At 44.4% G+C, this 14,175-nt stretch overlaps 1 protein-coding gene across 2 annotated transcripts in view; it reads left to right on the top strand.

Moving 5' to 3' along the window:
• The window catches only part of BICDL2 (BICD family like cargo adaptor 2), a 78,874-nt gene that overhangs the window by 58,609 nt on the left and 6,090 nt on the right, over positions 1-14,175 (top strand). For both annotated transcript variants that reach the window (XM_068244082.1, XM_068244081.1), the window contains exons 3-6: positions 3,782-3,997; positions 8,418-8,534; positions 9,670-9,816; positions 11,512-11,679. In XM_068244082.1, the coding sequence (XP_068100183.1) occupies positions 3,782-3,997; positions 8,418-8,534; positions 9,670-9,816; positions 11,512-11,679 (648 nt within the window). The remainder of the gene's footprint in view (positions 1-3,781; positions 3,998-8,417; positions 8,535-9,669; positions 9,817-11,511; positions 11,680-14,175) is intronic.

Raw genomic sequence — 14,175 nt, 5'->3', positions numbered from 1 at the left:
TTCATACATGATCCTATATGTGGTGAGGCTAGGTGGAGCAGTGATAGAAGGGACCCAGTTATGTTATGGAGACCTAGAACAACCAGGTATATTCATGCATGATCCTATATGTGGTGAGGCTTGGTGGAGCAGTGATAGAAGGGACCCCGTTATGTTATGGAGACCAGGAACAACCAGGTATATTCATACATGATCCTATATGTGGTGAGGCTTGGTGGAGCAGTGATAAAAGGGACCCCGTTATGTTAAGGAGACCTAGAACAACCAGGTATATGCATACGTGATCTTATATGTGGTGAGACTTGGTGGAGCAGTGATAGAAGGGACCCCGTTATGTTATGGAGACCAGGAACAACCAGGTATATTCATACATGATCCTATACAGGGCCGGATTTGTACTTTTTACCGCCCAAGGCCAACTATACCGTCTGTATGGTTATCTTTGCATGCCCCAATGAGAATTCTCCTTACTGTCCATCATTGGATGTCACAGACAATAACTATTTTAGTAATACGCATATAGATTATAAATTATGTTTTCCTTAAGAACTGTTATGTTTGCCATCTCGTTAATGATGGATCCATTGTGTCACCATGAGAGTTAGGCTGATGTCTACCTGCAGGATAGAGCTTACAGGTGTTGCATGGATGACACAAGTACAGGACAGAGAGTTCAAAGGTTAAAGCTGTCTTTAAAGATAGGGATGGCTGCATAGAACAGCTTTACTGCCCCTCACTGAGCCGCCCCTAAATTTCTGGTGCCCTAGGCCATGGCCTATGTGGCCTTGCCAGAAATCCAGCCCTGATCCTATATGTGGTGGGGCTAGGTGGAGCAGTGATAGAAGGGACCCCGTTATGTTATGGAGACCTAGAACAACCAGGTATATTCATACATGATCCTATATGTGGTGGGGCTAGGTGGAGCAGTGATAGAAGGGACCCAGTTATGTTATGGAGACCAGGAACAACCAGGTATATTCATACATGATCCTATGTGTGGTGGGGCTAGGTGGAGCAGTGATAGAAGGGACCCCGTTATGTTATGGAGACCTAGAACAACCAGGTATATTCATACATGATCCTATATGTGGTGGGGCTAGGTGGAGCAGTGATAGAAGGGACCCAGTTATGTTATGGAGACCTAGAACAACCAGGTATATTCATACATGATCCTATATGTGGTAAGGCTAGGTGGAGCAGTGATAGAAGGGACCCAGTTATGTTATGGAGACCTAGAACAACCAGGTATATTCATACATGATCCTATATGTGGTGGGGCTAGGTGGAGCAGTGATAGAAGGGACCCAGTTATGTTATGGAGACCTAGAACAACCAGGTATATTCATACATGATCCTATATGTGGTGAGGCTAGGCGGAGCAGTGATAGAAGGGACCCTGTTATGTTATGGAGACCTAGAACAACCAGGTATATTCATACATGATCTTATATGTGGTGAGACTTGATGGAGCAGTTATAGAAGGGACCCCGTTATGTTATGGAGACCAGGAACAACCAGGTATATTCAGACATCATCCTATATGTGGTGAGGCTTGGTGGAGCAGTGATAAAAGGGACCCTGTTATGTTATGGAGACCAGGATCAACCAGGTATATTCATACATGATCCTATATGTGGTGGGGCTAGGTGGAGCAGTGATAGAAGGGACCCAGTTTTGTTATGGAGACCTAGAACAACCAGGTATATTCATACATGATCCTATATGTGGTGAGGCTAGGCGGAGCAGTGATAGAAGGGACCCTGTTATGTTATGGAGACCTAGAACAACCAGGTATATTCATACATGATCTTATATGTGGTGAGACTTGATGGAGCAGTTATAGAAGGGACCCCGTTATGTTATGGAGACCAGGAACAACCAGGTATATTCAGACATCATCCTATATGTGGTGAGGCTAGGCGGAGCAGTGATAAAAGGGACCCAGTTATGTTATGGAGACCAGGAACAACCAGGGCAGCACGGTGGCGTAGTGGTTAGCTCTCTCGCCTTGCAGCGCTGGGTCCCTGGTTCGAATCCCAGCCAGGGCACTATCTGCAAAGAGTTTGTATGTTCTCTCTGTGTCTGCGTGGGTTTCCTCCGGGCACTCCGGTTTCCTCCCACATTCCAAAAACATACAGATAAGTTAATTGGCTCCCCCTAAAATTGGCCCTAGACTACAGTACTTACACTACATAATATAGACATGGCAATGGTAGGGATTAGATTGTGAGCTCCTTTGAGGGACAGTTAGTGACAAGATATATATATACATTGTACAGCGCTGCGTAATATGTCGGCGCTATATAAATACTAAATAATAATAATAATAATAATAATACATGATCCTATATGTGGTGAGGCTAGGTGGAGCAGTGATAGAAGGGACCCCGTTATGTTATGGAGACCTAGAACAACCAGGTATATTCATACATGATCTTATATGTGGTTAGACTAGGTGGAGCAGTGATAAAAGGGACCCAGTTATGTTATGGAGACAAGGAACAACCAGGTATATTCATACATGATCCTATATGTGGTGAGGCTAGGCGGAGCAGTGATAAAAGGGACCCAGTTATGTTATGGAGACCAGGAACAACCAGGTATATTCATGCATGATCCTATATGTGGTGAGGCTAGGTGGAGCAGTGATAAAAGGGACCCAGTTATGTTATGGAGACCAGGAACAACCAGGTATATTCATACATGATCCTATATGTGGTGAGGCTAGGTGGAGCAGTGATAGAGGGGACCCAGTTATGTTATGGAGACCTAGAACAACCAGGTATATTCATACATGATCCTATATGTGGTGAGGCTTGGTGGAGCAGTGATAGAGGGGACCCAGTTATGTTATGGAGACCAGGAACAACCAGGTATATTCATACATGATTCTATATGTGGTGAGGCTTGGTGGAGCAGTGATAGAAGGGACCCCGTTATGTTATGGAGACCTAGAACAACCAGGTATATTCATACATGATCTTATATGTGGTTAGACTAGGTGGAGCAGTGATAAAAGGGACCCAGTTATGTTATGGAGACAAGGAACAACCAGGTATATTCATACATGATCCTATATGTGGTGAGGCTTGGTGGAGCAGTGATAGAAGGGACCCCGTTATGTTATGGAGACCTAGAACAACCAGGTATATTCATACATGATCCTATATGTGGTGAGGCTAGGTGGAGCAGTGATAGAAGGGACCCAGTTATGTTATGGAGACCTAGAACAACCAGGTATATTCATACATGATCCTATATGTGGTGAGGCTTGGTGGAGCAGTGATAAAAGGGACCCAGTTATGTTAAGGAGACCAGGAACAAGCAGGTATGAATCTATATGACTCTATACGTTAAGCTTGGTGGAGCAGTGATACAGGGGCTCTAGGTATATTATACATTCATACAACCAGGTATGAATGTATATGACTCCATAGAAGGTGTGGCTTAGTGGAGCAGTGATACTGGACCCAGTTATGTCATGGACACCCAGCACCACCAGGTATGGATCCGTATAGCTGTATACATGGTAAGACTTGGAGGAGCAGTGATACAGGGGTCCCAGTTAATGTTGTGCAGACCAGGAACCATGACTTATGAATCTATACGTCTCTATATGTGGTGCGGCTTGGAACAGATGTGTAGATGGGGTTATGTAGATGGTGGATGCTTTATAAACCAATCATTATAATAAAGACAGGAAGTGGATGTGCCGATGCAGTCTATGCCGTATTGTCAGTCACTGTGCGGGTTAATAATTGCTGTCTCTCTTACTTTGCAGCGATTGGAGCAGGAGAAACATGCTCTGCGGCAGAAGATGGAGATGCTGGAGATTGAGAGGAAAGCGCAGATCACAGATCTGGAGAGCGATCTGGCTGAGACCAGGCTGCAGATGAAGCAACTCATGTCTGAGCAGAGGGAGTGCGGCCGAGAGAGCGCCACTGCAGTACATGAGCTGTCTGAGCAGAACCAAAGGCTGATGGAGCAGCTAGCGCAGGTGAGTCCTGGACCTTCTGTGGTCATTGTGGACTCTCTGCCGCAGGGAGCACATAATATATGTAGAGGTGGTGTGTTGGCTCCATTCCATGCAATTACAATACAATATAATACAGTAACATTTGTAAAGCGCTTTTCTCCCATAGGACTCGAAGTGCATAGTTCTGTCTCAATTCATGGTTGTAGGGTGGACGGTGTTACAGAGGAATTAGTCATGTGCTTATAAATGCCGTGCCAAGCAGATGAGTTTTCAGTTTGGACTTAAAGCAAACCTAAAGCGGAAAAAAACTTATGATGTAATGAATTGTTTGTGTAGTACAGATAAGGAATAGAACGTTAGTAGCAAAGAAAAGAGTCTCATATTGTTTTCCAGTATAAGAAGTGTTAAGAAACCTCATCTGTGCAAAAGAGCTTCTCTGAGCTCCTCAACCCAACTTTTGTTTTCTGAAGCACTTACATATCAAAGGAATAGTGAAAGACAGGCTGAGATGAAGTTTTACTGCAGGATAGTTCAAAAGGTCATTATAGCTCTGTTTTATAGTTTAAAATACAGAGTGTGGTTTGTAAACTGAAAATATGACGGAATGATGCAATGTTTTAAAAAAAAAAGAAGAAAAAAAGCTATATAAATGAAAAAAAAATGAGACTCTTCTGTGCTACTAATGTTCTATTCATTATCGATACCACACATACAATGCATTATATCATAAGTGTGTTTGTTGTTTTGATTTACATGCTTTCAGGGATGAAGATGTCCTGATTGGGTGTGGCAGGGAGTTCCAAGGGCAGCATGGCAGAAGGCTCTGTCGCCAAAGGTTTTCAGATGGGCTCTGGGGGTGACCAAGTTATTAGATCCTTTTGATCTAAGGTTGTGGGAGGTGTGATGTAGTTGTAACAAGTCCTTCAGGTATCCAGGGGCACATATTGTGCAAAGACTTGAAAGCCAATAAGCTAATCACATTGGCTATCATTCATAAAGCATTCCCGCATGCGGAAATGCTAAAAACAGCTGACTTTACCGAGCACATAGCAAAATGTCTATTCATAAAAGCTGTTTCCGCACGAAAAGCTGACATTCCCGAGCAGAGCGATAAATTATCGCCTTGTGCGGTGATTATCTTAACAAATGTTACTAAATGTCAATTCATAAAGATTAGAGGAAGCGGTATGCGGACGGGGAATACCGCTCCCTTGTAAGTAGCGATAAGCATGTGGAATACAGCTAAGTGAATGGAGACAGACCTCCCAAGCAGCAGCAGTGAGAGCAGCGCACAGAGGGACTCGGGCAGCTTCTCCTGTTACGCCAGCCTACCGACAGCCTAGAGCCAGCCTAGTTCGGGAAATCACCGCACTGCTATCGCAACTTAAACATTTTTATGAATGAGCACACAGAAGTCTAAAATACCAAATGTGGTGTTTTCCCGAACTGATTTTCTTTAACGAACGGACTTTTATGAATGATAGCCATAGTGGTTTACAATGCTGCCATTAGATAGTATTGCACAGTGACTGAATAGTGCTTGGGGTGGCTGAGCCATACAGCATGCAGGCCAGTGTCGGACAGGGAGGTGGAAAAACTGAGGAAATCCACCTGGTGGCCAAGCAGCAGTAATCCTTTGTGATCACTCCAAATAGAGACCCGTAGCAAGTCTTCACTGTGAGCAGCAACACCTGAATATTACTGCTTGGCCAGCAAGTGGATTTCTTCAGCTTTTCCACCTCCCAGTCCAACACTGATGCAGGCTGTTTATCCACTTGAGTGAATTAGCCTCTTCTACCATCGCCACTCTCAGCAGCTCCTATCCTTCTGTCTATCTCAGCGCCCCCTTCTGGTGACTGATGAATATGCAGCGGAGAGATCAGCGTGTCTGTCTCTCTGGGACAAGTTGTTGTGTCGCTGATCTCATAAGAGCTTACGGTGCAGCTGTCTCCCTCTGGGACGGGATTATACGATTACCGCTAATAGGATTATGTATTACAGAGTGTGGCCAGCGTGCGTCTGCTAATTCCATCACATATGTGCCCTCCATTTCTCTGTACACTGAAAAATCCCCAAATAACAAAACCTATCCAGCTTGCACAGCACACAACACTAACTCCATTACCCAATCCAGCAAATAGTCTCATAAATCTGTCCAATCCGATGCGCAGATTACAATGCATTATTCCTCTATGGAATGGATGCTTTGGTTGGTGGGAGGGGCTGGGATCAGGCCTGGGATGGTGGGAAGGCTCATTGCCGAATGTACACTATATAGGCCTCAATTCACTAAGCTTTATCAAACACTTTATCAAACGTTTGATAATTTACCTCATGGGTAAAATCTCATTTTGAATTCACTAAGGTGTTATACATTTATTGAACCTTTTATCGATAAAACATTAGATAAATATAGATAATAGATAAAGATATATAGATAAAGCTTAGTGAATTGAGGCCTATGACTTGGGATGCATTATCGTTATAGACGTGGTCACGTCTTAAAGCAAACCAGAAGCTAAAATAAACGTATGAGATAGTGAATTGTATGTGTAGTACAGCTAAGAAATACAACATTAGTAGCAAAGAAAAAAGTCTCATATTGTTTCCTGTACAGGAAGAGTTAAGAAACTTCACTTGTTATCTATGCAAAAGAGCTTCTCTGAGCTATTCGACCCAACTTGGTGGAATACAGTCCTGATTCCTGAAGCACTTAAAGAGGAACTCCAGTGAAAATAATGTAATAAAAAAGTGCTTAATTTTTACAATAATTATGTATAAATGATTTAGTCAGTGTTTGCCCATTGTAAAATCTTTTAAATCTCTGATTTACATTCTGACGTTTATCACATGGTGACATTTTTCCTGCTGGCAGGTGATGTAGCTGCTGCTTGCTTTATTGGCAGTTGGAAACAGCTGAAAACAGCTATTTCCCACAATGCAACAAGGTAAATAAGACAGGAAACTGCCAGGAGTACCACGGTCCTCAGAGTTTCTTGTGGGAGGGGTTTCACCACAATGTCAGCTATACAGAGCCCCCTGATGATCTTTTTGTGAAAAGGAATAGATTTCTCATGTAAAAGGGGGTATCAGCTACTGATTGGGATGAGGTTCAATTCTTGGTCACGGTTTCTCTTTAAACAACCAAGAAAGAGTGAGAGACAGCTTGAGATAAGGTTTAACTGCAGGAAAGTTTAAAGTGTCAATATTTCTGCTTTGTTTTAAGCTGAAACTGTGAGAGAATGATGCATTGTTATAAAAAAAAGCTTTATAACTGAAAATAAAAATATTAGGCTCTTTTCTTGGCTACTGATGTTCTATTCATTATCCGTACTACACATACAATTCATTGTAACATCAAGTTTTTTTTCCGCTTCAGGTTTGCTTTAAATAGAAATTCCAGAATCAGAATAAAGCATGATAATAACAATAATAATCCATAAATGAGTCAAATGCCAGTTTCCATTGCATATTAATCCAACAATGATTTGATATATACAGTGTATTCATCAGGTGACAGCCATGTGATAGTTATTGACGTACAATAGGGCGCAGTGGTTAGAACTCTCGCCTTACAGCACTGGATCCCTCTCCTCCTTTCCCCTCAAGATTAGCGACAATCATTGTCGCCAATTTCGGGGGGTTATAGTGCGGCGGTGGGGGCATGTCATGAGGCAGGGAACATGCCTCTTTGTCCCATCTGCCCCCCCCCTCGCCACACCGCCTCGGGCAGGCTTTAAGGACTAGAGACCGCTGGCACCAAAACCCGGCTCCTTCCGACGAATTGCTGCTCTGAATCGCCACTACCGCAGTACTCTATGATTAAGGACTAGATTTGGCCGAAACATGTCAGCTGTGTCGATGTTTGTGAAGTTTTAATCTTGGATAGGATACGTCCATTAACAAAGAAGCCCTACTGATAAGTGCGGACCTCCCTCTCCTCTGTCGTTCTGTTATAACCGCTGAACTCGCCGCACACTCAGGCCACCCACTCTGCCGTATGACGGTTGAGCTCTGTGAACCGGTCAGGAGCCGTTTTCATTGGCTGCTGACCATGTGATCAATGTAAGCCTATGGGATTTGCTCACATTGATGAGTGAGCTGCAGTGTGGAGAGAGCGACGCAATCAGCTGGAGCATCGAGAGTGGTGAGAACATGCGCCGGTGGTGAAATACCAAACCAAACACTAAGCTGCCCACCCACAACCGGGCCACCGACACTATGTTGCCGCACACAGGTGCTTACAAGTCCTCGCATATTTACAACCTTCGGTTTTTATATGTAGGATGAGTTTGAAATAATACTTGGTCAAATTCCTTGTAGTGTAACAGTTGCTAGGTTGTCATGGTGATCTCTCAGCTTCCGGTTTTGTGCATTCTTACAACCATCAGTTAGTGTATAGACCTGCAGTGTTCTGACCTCCCGCTGTGTCTATCCCCAGGCTTCTCAGGCGGAGCAGTCTCTCAACCTACAGCTGCATTCTTTGCGAGAGGAGAATCGGGATCTCAACCTGAGCCGAGGACACTTCGCTCCCTGTCTGCAGAGCCTACAGAGCGAGGTGAGAGGTCACAGGTCAGGGGTGATGCAGGGGGAGTGGTCACAGATTCGGGGTGATGCAAGGGAGGAGTTGTGGGTAGAATGGTGTGAGAGATTACAGGTCAGGTGTAATAAAAATAGGGATCATAGTTCAGAGGCCACACAAAGGAGGAGTCAAACATGATCCACGAGAGAAGTCCTAGATGAGGAGTCATTCAGGGGTTACAAGTGATGTAGGGGAAAGGTCACAGGTCAAGTGTGAGAGACGGCATGATATGAGTGTTCTGAGGTCATGAAGGGTAGAGGTCACAGGTCGGGGGTGATAGGAGGGATACTGTGAGAGGTTAGCTGATGTGGGCGTGTGATGCATGGGGTCACAGGTCAGGGGTAAAGTAACAGGGGTGAGGAGTTATGTAGGGTTGACATGTTAGTTGTCATACCATAAGGGGTATAGTGAGAGGGAGTAGTAATGCGGGAGGTCACAGGTCAGGGGTCATGAATGGGTATAGTGAGAGAAGTGGGAGGTGATTTGGTGATAAAGGGGGAGGGGTCACATGTCAGGGGTCATACAGGGGTATATATAATGAGAAAGGTGGGAGGTGATTTGATGGGTAAGAGGACAATGGATGACAGATCAGGGGTCATACATGGGTATAGTTAAAGAGGTGGTGGGGGGTTTAGGGAAAAGAAGGTTATTTCAGCAATCGGCCACCGTGCAGTGCCAGACCTGGGCGCCACTATAGTTTTAATGTTACATCTGCGCAGCTGCGTACCACGTCTTGTCCCACTGTAATTCAGGTGCCGGCAATAGCCAGACCCCAAATTATGCCACCAGATGATGGGCTAGGTAATCAGTAGGAGAATATATTTGTTATGTTCCCCTTCTTTGCGGCGTGCAGGGAGAGCCATCTCTTGGCTTCTCCCCGTGCCCAGCTGACCGACACCAGGACAATAAACACGTTGTGCAGGGGTAGGGGGGTCATAGGTTATCATTGCTGTGTAGCTGTGAGGCCTTCACCATTAGTTACACCAGTGCATTGGAGGATGCTGAGTTTGCCTGTAAGGAGGATGGATAGGTGTTGTCCAGCTGCTCTGCATGTACTGTACAGGGCATGGCCAGGCCGGCAGTCTCTCACCTCTCCGTTCTCTTGCTGCAGAACGCTCTACTGCTGGAGAAGAAGAAAGAGATGGAGTCTCGGATGAAGCAGCAGCGAGAGGAATATGAGAACTCTCAGAACATTCTCTTCACTCTGAAAGAGACGGTGCTGCAACTGGAGAGACAGAAGAGTGAGGCTGAGGCCAGGGTGAGACATCCTGACTGCCGATATCATTGAAGGGGAGGAATGTTCATTACATTCATCATTAGCCTCTGATAGGTCTACATTGTTCTCAAGAAGTAATCTGATCCTACTAGTGATTGCTACAGACCAAAAAACTCATACCTCCCCTGATTCACACCTTCATAGGAAGGATGGAGGAGAAGATCAGTTACAGGAGGCTCTACATTATCACTATAGTCCCACGTTGTGCCTCAGTTACGGGAGGCTGGTATAAGGGGAGGCTCTACATTATCACTATGGTCCCACGTTGTGCCTCAGTTACGGGAGGCTGGTATAAGGGGAGGCTCTACATTATCACTATGGTCCCACGTTGTGCCTCAGTTACGGGAGGCTGGTATAAGGGGAGGCTCTACATTATCACTATGGTCCCACGTTGTGCCTCAGTTACGTGAGGCTGGTATAAGGGGAGGCTCTACATTATCACTATAGTCCCACGTTGTGCCTCAGTTACGGGAGGCTGGTATAAGGGGAGGCTCTACATTATCACTATGGTCCCACGTTGTGCCTCAGTTACGTGAGGCTGGTATAAGGGGAGGCTCTACATTATCACAAAGGTTTCATGTTATTCCTCAGTTACAAGAGGACAGGGGAGGCTGGTATATGGAGAGGCTCTACATTATCACTATAGTCCCATGTTGTGCCTCAGTTACAAGAGGCCAGGGGAGGCTGGTATAAGGTAAGGCCACTATTGTCCCATGTTGTGCCTCAGTTACAGGAGGCCAGAGGAGCCTGGTATAAGGAGAGGCCTCTACATTATAACTATAGTCCCATGTTGTGCCTCAGTTACAGGAGGCCAGGGGAGGCTGGTATAAGGAGAGGCCTCTATATTATCACTATAGTCCCATGTTGTATGCCTCAGTCACAGGAGGCCGGGGGAGGCTGGTATAAGGAGAGGCCTCTCTATTATCACTATAGTCCCATGTTGTGCCTCAGTTACAGGAGGCTGGGGGAGGCTGGTATAAGGAGAGGCCTCTATATTATCACTATGGTCCCACATTGTATGCCTCAGTTACAAGAGGCCTGGCTGAGGCTGGTATAAGGGTAGGCCTCTATATTATCACTATGGTCCCACATTGTGTGTGTACATCCCTGCTGAGATCATAAAAGAATCCTGAAGTGATGTAAAACAAAAACAAGAGACACTACCTCCTCATTGGTGGAAAGCCTCCGAGCTGTCCGGTTAGAGGAGACCTCCGTGCCATAACTATTGTCCCACCTTGTGTGTCTCACAGTTAAGGCTCATACACACATCCAACTTAATGCACAACCAACCACACAACATGACCAACCACACCACAAGTTGTTTACCTGACAAATAGGTACACACACGCCAACCAACTGAACAACCAACCCACTTAAATACTATGCGTGCAAGCTAAATGACAAACTGCACTACATGCCTGCATTCAAAAAAGTTGTTCAAAAGACTTGTGCACACTTTCCAACCTCAATGATATTTGGTCAGATTTATCCACTGGTTGGATCTGGCAAACAACATTTTATTAGTTGGTCATCTGATTGTTTACCAGCCGTACACACGCCCAACTATCTTCCAACAGACAAGTTTGGAAGATAGTTGGACAGATTGTTGGTACGTGTGTATTAGCCTTTAGAGGAGACCTCCTGGTCATCACTATAATTTTTCATTGTGTCTTTCAGTTACAGGAGGCCCAGGCTGAGGTTCAGCACCTCAGAGATGGTCAGCGCTCCCTGCAGACCCAGATCAGAGATCTTCAGGATGAGCTGAAGTTGAGGGACAGCCATTGCCTACAGGACAACTCCCTACATTCAGAGATGTGGGAGAGTGCAGCCACCCAGGACAGTCTGGTGAGCTCAAATTCTATTCCTGGGTCTGCACTGATTTAGCGTGCAGAATCACTAACACCTATGTGTAATATAATTTGTTTCAGTTCACTTTAAAGGACATCTGAGGCGAAACTAAAGAGATGAGAAAAACAATTGTATCTGTCCTCCTTCTAAAAATTACTTTTTAAGATATTCCACAGTTTAATTTTATATTTAAATCTAGTTTTTCAGTCTTTACTGTTTCATTGTCTCTGCTCAATGATACCTTCATTGAAGTATTCCAGACTAAAATCTACAAATTATTGACCCTTTATATCTTTTTCCTGCTCTTAGAAGCCATTCACTGACAGGAAAGTGCTTTATGGCAGTAATTACTTATCAGTGAGGGCTATGCTATAGTCTGACCCAGTCTGACCCGGGCAGAAACTGTCACTTGCATACCTGATGTTTAACTCATTCAGGCAGAGAAAGAAGAAAAGGAACACAGCCTAGAAATTTGTGTGCTTGGCACTGTACATACCCATGTCCATCTCATCATGTCACATGTCACCTCGGTTGTCCTATAACGTAGCTAAGTTTTGTTTTTTAATTCTCCAAAATGTTAAAGGATAAATATATATACTATGCCAAAAATGATGCCTACTGTGTGTGTGGGGAGTGGTGCAGTCTTACCGTGCCTCACTTGCCCCGGCATCAGCTTCCATTTTACTGCAAAATAGCTCATTTAAGGAGGTTGGTGCCCTCTGACCCAGACATACTACGCTGCGCATGCGCAGTATGTCCACTTGGAGTATGCAGCGTGCATGCACCGGACTTGATGTCAGTGGGGAGCACGGTCACAAGGCAGTGGACATACTGCGCATGCGCAGCATAGTATGTCAGAGTCAGAGGACACTGACCCTGCTGACCAGAACTTTGGAACAGGTCATTTTACAGGAAAACGGAGGCTGACGCCATGGGGGCCCCCGACTACTAACCTTTTCCTCCTCAGATACAGGGGATTATACTTCATATCAGGTGTGCTTGTGGCTACACATGTTATAGTTGTGAAGATACTTGTTTTATGACCCTTGTGAGATGAGCCCCAAGGCTGTGAAGGGCACCAAGGGAAGGGGAGGGAGGGGCGTGAACATTGTGAGGGCCCTATCAAAGTTTCATTGGGGGCCCCCATGAGTTGTAGTTATACCACTGTCGGAGTACAGAGTTTTCTCATATCGGGGTGTGATTTGTAAATCCTTCGATATTTTGACCCAAACGATGACATTTTCATGTGTTATTAAAATATTCTGTTAAGCTGAAAACTGTAATGCAAAGCCTAATTTTTTTTTACACACACAATAAACTGATGGTTTCCAATTACTTTTGCCAGTTTTTAAGTTACAGTATTTTATGAAGAGTTGTGTTGTGGGTTTTTCTTTTTTTCATGGAGATATTACACCTCATGTGCAATACTGTATACACCCCTCTCGTCTATGTTGTCCAGTAACATGGATTGTACAGTTTTCCCCCATACACACTATTACATCACATTTGTACCGTGTAGAGTGTTATAACTATATACAGGGAGTGCAGAATTATTAGGCAAGTTGTATTTTTGAGGAATAATTTTATTATTGAACAACAACCATGTTCTCAATGAACCCAAAAAACTTATTAATATCAAAGCTGAATATTTTTGAAAGTAGTTTTTAGTTTGTTTTTGGTTTTAGCTATTTTAGGGGGATATCTGTGTGTGCAGGTGACTATTACTGTGCATAATTATTAGGCAACTTAACAAAAAACAAATATATACCCATTTCAATTATTTATTTTTACCAGTGAAACCAATATAACATCTCAACATTCACAAATATACATTTCTGACATTCAAAAACAAAACAAAAACAAATCAGTGACCAATATAGCCACCTTTCTTTGCAAGGACACTCAAAAGCCTGCAATCCATGGATTCTGTCAGTGTTTTGATCGGTTCACTATCAACATTGCGTGTAGCAGCAACCACAGCCTCCCAGACACTGTTCAGAGAGGTGTACTGTTTTCCCTCCTTGTAAATCTCACATTTTATGATGGACCACAGGTTCTCAATGGGGTTCTGGTCAGATCTGGTGAACAAGGAGGCCATGTCATTAGTTTTTCTTCTTCTATACCCTTTCTTGCCAGCCACGCTGTGGAGTACTTGGACGCGTGCGATTGAGCATTGTCCTGCATGAAAATCATGTTTTTCTTGAAGGATGCAGACTTCTTCCTGTACCACTGCTTGAAGAAGGTGTCTTCCGGAAACTGGCAGTAGGACTGTGAGTTGAGCTTGACTCCATCCTCAACCCGAAAAGGCCCCACAAGCTCATCTTTGATGATACCAGCCCAAACCAGTACTCCACCTCCACCTTGCTTGCGTCTGAGTCGGACTGGAGCTCTCTGCCCTTTACCAATCCAGCCACGGGCCCATCCATCTGGCCCATCAAGACTCACTCTCATTTCATCAGTCCATAAAACATTAGAAAAATCAGTCTTGAGATA

Source organism: Hyperolius riggenbachi, chromosome 7, assembly GCF_040937935.1.
Source record: "Hyperolius riggenbachi isolate aHypRig1 chromosome 7, aHypRig1.pri, whole genome shotgun sequence".
Taxonomy (NCBI): domain Eukaryota; kingdom Metazoa; phylum Chordata; class Amphibia; order Anura; family Hyperoliidae; genus Hyperolius; species Hyperolius riggenbachi.
This window is presented reverse-complemented; position numbering and strand designations above follow the sequence as displayed.